General features: G+C 37.6%; 1 protein-coding gene across 1 annotated transcript in view; it reads left to right on the top strand.

The window, feature by feature from the left end:
* Positions 1 to 7683, top strand: part of PLEKHA3 (pleckstrin homology domain containing, family A (phosphoinositide binding specific) member 3) — a 28629-nt gene that overhangs the window by 3796 nt on the left and 17150 nt on the right. Inside the window, exons 2-3 of the mRNA XM_008567047.1 lie at positions 1078 to 1194; positions 5213 to 5368. Of these exons, the coding sequence (XP_008565269.1) occupies positions 1078 to 1194; positions 5213 to 5368 (273 nt within the window). The remainder of the gene's footprint in view (positions 1 to 1077; positions 1195 to 5212; positions 5369 to 7683) is intronic.

A 7683-nucleotide genomic window follows, 5' to 3' on the forward strand; every position in this document is an offset into this window, starting at 1 on the left:
CCGCCCCCCCGCTCTGTCTTGGTACTATCCGGTCCTAGAAAAACTAAGTTGATTACTCACATATCAGACTATGGATAAAGTGAACTGAATTTGAACACCCATGGTTTAAAAGGTGGATGAATTTTGATTTAATAGTCAACAGAAGAACAAGGACAGTCACACTGTCTCTAGCATGGTCACCATGTTACTAGTCAGTGAACTGTTGTAAATTAGTAGCATGCGTGATAAGATTGCAGGGAGGTAGTCAGCACCAAGGAAAGCCATCATCCTCACAACCACATTTGCCTTGGAGCCAACTCTGTGATGGATGTGTGCTCTAGTCCCTGAATAAATATCAATTAAATGAATGCAGTTTCTAACATTTCTGCCCTCCCAGTGGAGAAGCAGAGAGTGGAAGAGGGGGGTGTGGTGGAGAATCTATGCCCTCACTACAGGATATGCAGCTTTTGTGTAAGAGTGAAATTTATTTAGCATTCACTGTGTGCAAGGGAATTTGCTTAGGTAACATGTATTTTACAAGAACAGGGAAGGTCACATTGCAAAATTGGAGGGCTAGGTGGCAACAGAGAAGTCATCTTGTCCAACCTACTTGTTCTGTTTGAAGACTGGGAATTTTGGAGATTTATTGAAATGAGAAGATTTGCCCCAGATTATGGTTATCCAACTAAAAATGATAGTAGAGCTGGGGCTAGAATCTCTGTTTTCTGTTGCCTTTTCCATTACATTATAACCCCAACTTTGTTCCCTTTTAGGGGGAAGGGGGCAATTGTGTTGTACCCTGTGCAGGGCTGTTACTGAGGATGGGGCTATGGGTTGTTAATGAGAAGGTCATGAGTCAGAATAAAAGTATTACTTCCCATACTTAAACTGATCTAGGGATTTCCCAGAAATCTCTCCCAAAAAAGTAGAGATTGATGCAAGAACATTTTGAGCAAGGCTTGGCTATTTAAAATTTCATTGTCAGAGTGTTATTTGAGAGCCAAGAAATAATGTAGATGGCAAGTTTTGAAATCACAGTTTTCTTTGTGATGATAGTAATTTCTTTCCTTATTAAACTTTTATTTATTATCTTTGTAGGTTGGCAGCCTCGTTGGTTTGTTTTAGATAATGGAATCCTATCCTACTATGATTCACAGGATGATGTTTGCAAAGGAAGCAAAGGAAGTATAAAGATGGCAGTTTGTGAAATTAAAGGTAAGTGAATATATGGAATTAGAGGAATTTGAGGTTAAGTAGTAAAGGGTTCTTCAGCATACTCGAAACAATAGGAAAAAGAGCGCTCAGCCAGTGAGCGCTGTGAGCGCACCGGTCATCCCTATATAGGATCCGAACCCGCGGCGGGAGCGCTGCTGCGCTCCCAGCGCCACACTCTCCCGAGTGCGCCACGGGCTTGGTCCCCACGTAGGGATCTTCTAATACCATTTATTTCCTTAGCAATCAAGAGTGTAACTTAGCATTGTTAAACACAGTTTTTAATAATTCTCCCTTTATAAATTTATCTTGAATTGAAATTCAAAATATTTGTGCTAATCTTCCAATCTGGATGTGACAATTTCTTGTGGGTGCCACTTTAGTGTTCATGTTAAGTTTACAAGTGTTCTATTTCATTCTCATTGTAGAAAGGTATTGTAAAGGTTGGAAGCCAGGCTGTGAAGATGAGGGGGTCAGCTCTGTAGGGTTTTGATAAAATATGAAGTCAGAATCATAAACTTTGGTTCTTTTCTAAATTTGGAGATTAGGTCTTTTGGGTGATAGAGATGGCTTCCTTTGAGTGCGCCACGGGCTTGGTCCCCACGTAGGGATCTTCTAATACCATTTATTTCCTTAGCAATCAAGAGTGTAACTTAGCATTGTTAAACACAGTTTTTAATAATTCTCCCTTTATAAATTTATCTTGAATTGAAATTCAAAATATTTGTGCTAATCTTCCAATCTGGATGTGACAATTTCTTGTGGGTGCCACTTTAGTGTTCATGTTAAGTTTACAAGTGTTCTATTTCATTCTCATTGTAGAAAGGTATTGTAAAGGTTGGAAGCCAGGCTGTGAAGATGAGGGGGTCAGCTCTGTAGGGTTTTGATAAAATATGAAGTCAGAATCATAAACTTTGGTTCTTTTCTAAATTTGGAGATTAGGTCTTTTGGGTGATAGAGATGGCTTCCTTTTCTTCCGAAAGGAGAGAAATAAAGCAATAAGTCATGCTGTAATTTTTATGAAGGAAGGTGTCATGGACCGTTGATTCATTTGGGTGTGTGGTTGGGGTGTGTGGGGTAGAAGTAAGTGGAATGAAACCAGACAAAATGATAACGAAAAGTATTGAATTCTTCTTCAAAGAGAATTAAAGGAAAAACTGGAACACTAGAGGAGTGAATGTTAAACACCCTCCAGGCCGTCCTTATTTCTCCTCTGTAGCTTGAATACTATACTTGGCCTTCATAAAGAGTAGTTCTTTTAACGTGGTGAGCTCTTGGTCATAGCTACCAAATACTCTAGAGCCACCTTACTACTGTAAGAAGTATGCGTTTTCTTATTTAGTGTAATCCAAAGCAGCAGCTCATGTATTGTGCTACATTTTCCAGGGCTGGATTGTTAACTTTCATATGAATTTATGGCAGTTCTTACTAAGATTTAGCCATGGAGACAAAAGAGAGTTTCTGCTTTTGGTGCATATTCTTTATGTACATGTCTGGTTCCTCACCTTCATCTCAGATTTGCTACTACTAGGGCTCTTTCTATTACAGTGATTCTGGACTTGGGGTAGATCAGTGTCATCCAGGGGGATTTTTTCAAAATGCACACACCTTGTTGTAATGGAAGGGAGTCATGGCTATATAAGATAGAAACCCTTCAGCCTGGTGTATTGTTACTTGCATGTTCCCTGAAATGTATGGGGATGTAATTTTGTTATTTATCTTTAACAGACATACTGAAATGTGTACCCATAAATGCTGGCTTTCTGTGTGGTCATTTTTGGGGTCCATGTACTCCTTTCCAACTATACTATTATCACCCATAACATTTCAGAACTCCTCTTTTGGAGTTGCCTTATGAACCAATTTATAAATCACAAAAGAAAACACATTCAAAGCATTCATTTTTAGTTAGAAAAAAAAAAGTGATGGTTTTATCTCATCTTATTTCCAGATTTGATTCCAAATGAAATTTGGTCAGAAACCAAAACCACATTTAAAGTTCAAAAATTTGCCAGCCTTGAGGATATTTAAAAGATGGCTACAGAATTCTAAGCCAATTCCAAAACAGTTTCAAGCAACGGCAACATCTTTTTTGTTGTTGTTGTTGTTGTTGTTAGTTGTTTAAAGTAATCATTTTATTAAAGACTAGCATACTCTCAGAGAAGGGCACAAATCTTAAATAATGTTCAGCCTCAAGAATGTTTACAAAGTGAAAACACCCAGATCAAGAATTAGAATATTATCAGCATCTCAGAAGCCTCCCCCTTCAGGTCCCCTTAGCTACTAGTTCCTGTACAAGGTAACCATTAATCTGACTTTTTATCACCATAGATAATTACCCCGATATTTAATTGCTATGTTTAATTAGATTTCTCTCAGTAATGTTTTGTAGTTTTGTGTATAAAGGTCTTGTCCATCATTTTTCCCCTAGAGACTTGACGTTTTGGAAGCATCATTTTTAAGTTTGTTGCCTTCTCAGGTGACAACATTGGAGGGGGCTGCCCTTGATTCCTTGATTGGATATATAAATTCTGGTATGTTTAAAAATGAATCATCTTGGGTGGCCGGTTAGGTCAGTTGGTTAGAACTTGGTATTATAACACCAAGTTCAAGGGTTTGGATCCCTCTACTAGCCAGCCACCAAAAAAAAAAAAGTTGTCTTATTTTAGTTTCATCTTGTAGCAACATCATTAGAAATTAGAGCATTGCTTTCTTTTAAGGTAGGTATTGGTGCTTTCACTAGTATAAGCAATTAGCAGAAAAGAGTTACTCTTAGAGCTTTGGGATTTAAGTAGTTTGATCCTAGTCTAGAAATCTTTTCACCCTTCATTGATGATTGCATGGTTATATCTTTCAGTATCTATATCCAAGAATAGCCCACGTAAGTAGAATAATAAGATAGCAAAGCTTCTGTGGCATTTATTTGCCATAATACACTGAGCTTCTGGACAATACTTTCAGTAATTAATTATCTAAGTTAGGGCTTCTGCTGGACTTTCTGGGCCCCTCATAATTTGGCTCTTCCTGTCTTGTCCATTCATGAATATGAATATCACTTTGCAGTATGACAAAGTACTTAGGCTCCATTTAAGCTTGTTTCCTGATATCCTCAGTATGTTCTGTGTTTATTTCCTCATCTAGGCTTTTTCTCATGCAGTTTTTCTTCTAACCAAATCCTGCTGTCATCAAGTCCTTCTTTTTTATTTCCTATTTCTTCTTACCTTACTCTTGTAATTACATATAAAGTCTCTGCACCAAAGAGTTCAACATTTAAGTATTCTGATTACTTTTGGTGTGTCAGTTTGTTACTTGGTTAAATTGTCAGCTCTGTAAGAGCAAAGACTCCTTTTTTTCTCCCCCTCTATCTTCCTTCTAGCATTGCTGCTCTGAGCTGAGTAAATACTTGTTGATTAATGACAGTTACAATTAAGACTTGGGATTGGTTCAGCATAATTTTTTGATTAGCTCTCTTTTGTCAGACTATCAAGGCGTGTGTGTGTGGGAGAGAAGATGGAGGGAGGAGAAATGGTGAAGGTCTTTAAAATATACATGCCTTCCAGGTAATTATGATATGCCCTATGATCATGGGCATTCCATAGAACCACTGTTCCACTGGAAGGTGGCCAACGTTGTTATTTTTTGCCCTCCTATATGCCAGGCGCTATCGTAGGCTTGGGGGAATACCAAAACATAGACTCTGCTTTCCACAAAATTAGTAAAAACTGTGCCATTCATTGCACATGTATTTAAGATGGTATAGGTGGCCCCAAGGGAGGGTCTCATTTCTCAGTACTTATTTCTGTTTTCTCTTTCATATGCTGTCATCACTTTGACACCTTGTCGCCCAGAATCTATGTGAGAATGGTGGCTTGGAGTGCCACTGGGGTGGTCCCTTAGGGAATGTCACTGCCTGCACCGTTTTAGATGTATAAAGTGTCTAACGCTGTGTAAGAGTGATGATTTGACTCTCCCCAAATTACTTACGTCTATAACTATATTTCCCCTTTGTTAATAATCATAGTTCATTCAGCAGACAACACAAGAATGGAATTAATCATTCCAGGAGAGCAGCATTTCTACATGAAGGCAGTGAATGCAGCTGAAAGACAGAGGTGGCTGGTTGCTCTGGGGAGCTCCAAAGCATGTTTGACTGATACAAGGACTAAAAAAGAAAAAGGTAGCTATAAATTTTTCCCTTGTGATGAGAGTACTTTCTTAAACAAATGTAAATTGTCCTGTCCACTTTTAGTAATCTGTCCTAAGGAAATGTTGAAGAAAATTTACACATATAGATCTTGATCATAGTAAAAAAATTTGTAAACAATTCAGAAGTATAAATTTAGGGGGATGGGTAAGTAAGCTACTTCTTTCATCAGCTGATCTATTATGTAGCCAGTAAACTGTTTACAAGGAATTTTAATGATGTGAGAAAATGCCAAAGGTTAACCAATCATTGAAAAAAGCAGGATTCCAGATTACATACAGTTTAAACTGTATAGGTTAGTGTAGTTAGGCTGGCTTAGGAATGGTATGTAACAATTAGTCAAGTTGTTACCTTTGGAAGGGCAGTTTGTGGGAAGGAGACTCACTTTTCACTGTATACCCTTTGTACCTTTTAAATTTACTTTGTACATATACTGCCAAATCAGAAAGATTAGAACAAAATCAAAAGCAAATTTATGGTATTAGTTCAATTATACACAGATATAATGTAAAAATAATGACAGTATTTATATCTTGCTAGTGAGGTTGCAGTTTGATTTTTCTATTTTTTTCTTTTTGCCAAAAATATTCATTGAGTATGTATTTCTTTTATGATTAAAAAATAATATAAGTTAATTGAATTAGTGAAAGCAACTGAATTAAAGGAATTGAAAAACGGAGGCTGAGGAATAAATTTTCAAATATGTAAAAGAACATTATGAATAGAATATGACTAAGGGTAGCATAAGAAGAAATGGATGTTCACAGAAGCCTAAAGGCTGAAACATCCCAAATATCCATAGACACGTGAGTGAGTGGATAAACAAAATGTGGTATATACATACAATGGAATATTATTCAGCCTTAAAGAAGAAGGAAGTTCTGACACAGACTACAACGTGGATGAACCTTAAAGACATTATGCTAAATGAAGTAAGCCAGTCACGGAAGGACAAATACTGTATGATTCCACTTATATGAAATAGCCAGGATAATCATATTTATACAGACAAAAATTAGAATGGTGATTGCCGGGGATAGGGGGAGGAAGGAATGGAGTTAGTGTTTAATGGGTTCCAAGTTTCAGTTGGGGAAGATGAAAAAATTCTGGAGATGGATGTTGGTGATGGTTGTATACAACAATGTAAATGTACTTAATACCACTGAACTGTATACTTAAAAATGGTTAAAGTGATAAATTTTATCTTGTGTATATTTTACCATAATTTTTATTAAAAAGGAGGAATGGACTTAAGTTTGGGCAGAAATTGATTTGGGTTAGATCAAATGGGCAGATAGAGCAGCTTTGGTCTACTTTAGCAAAAGTGGCATTGTGGTTAGTACCAGAAAGCAGTGCCACTGGCCTGACTCAGGGAATACAAAGGAATACTATGAATATTTTTTCCCCATCTGCAGCTTATACGTCTAGTTTAAAAGGTATTGGGGGCCGGCCCGGTGGTGCACGGGAGAGTGCGCCATTTTTTCCCCATCTGCAGCTTATACGTCTAGTTTAAAAGGTATTGGGGGCCGGCCCGGTGGCGCACGGGAGAGTGCGCTGCTTGGGAGCGCGGCGGCCCTCCCACCGAGGGTTCGGATCCCATGTGGAGACCGGTTCCCGCTCACTGGCTGAGCGCGGTGCGGACGCAACACCGAGGGTTGCGATCCCGTTGCCGGTCCCCAGTACGGGCGCGACGCCGAGGGGTGCGATCCTGTTACCGGTCAGTAAAAAAGACAAAAAGGAGGAAAAAAAAAGGTATTGGCCTGTGAGTAGCTGAGATTAATGGCTGGATGTTTAGTTTGTCTGGAGATATTAAAGAGAAGAAAGTAAGCTCTTAATAAGAATTTTTTTAAAAAAATTTGAAAGCAGTATAATGTGAAAGGAACAGAAGAAAATAAATGAATGTTTATATGCAATAATTTTAATTACATAAAAATTAAAAACTTCTATATGCCAAAATATACAATAAAGAAAACTGATAGAGAGCTAACAGATCTGAAAAAGTATTTGCAGTATATAGGGTAGATGAAAGTTTACTGTTTTTAATGTATAAGAGCTTTTGCAAATTATCAGTTACAAAATATTTATGTATACATATTGTTTTTGTAAGCTGGCCGGTACAAGGAACAAATGAGTTTATATATTATTAAGAGAAAAACCAAACTTCAGAGCTGGAAATGATGTATGAGGGGTCTTCAAAAAATTAGTAGAAGGATTTGTGTTACTTTTAATTCTACTTTTCTTTTTTTTTTTTTCCTTTTTGTCTTTTTTCGTGTCCGGCAACGGATCGC

The sequence above is a fragment of the Galeopterus variegatus genome, unplaced genomic scaffold, assembly GCF_000696425.1.
Source record: "Galeopterus variegatus unplaced genomic scaffold, G_variegatus-3.0.2 Scaffold287, whole genome shotgun sequence".
NCBI lineage: Eukaryota > Metazoa > Chordata > Mammalia > Dermoptera > Cynocephalidae > Galeopterus > Galeopterus variegatus.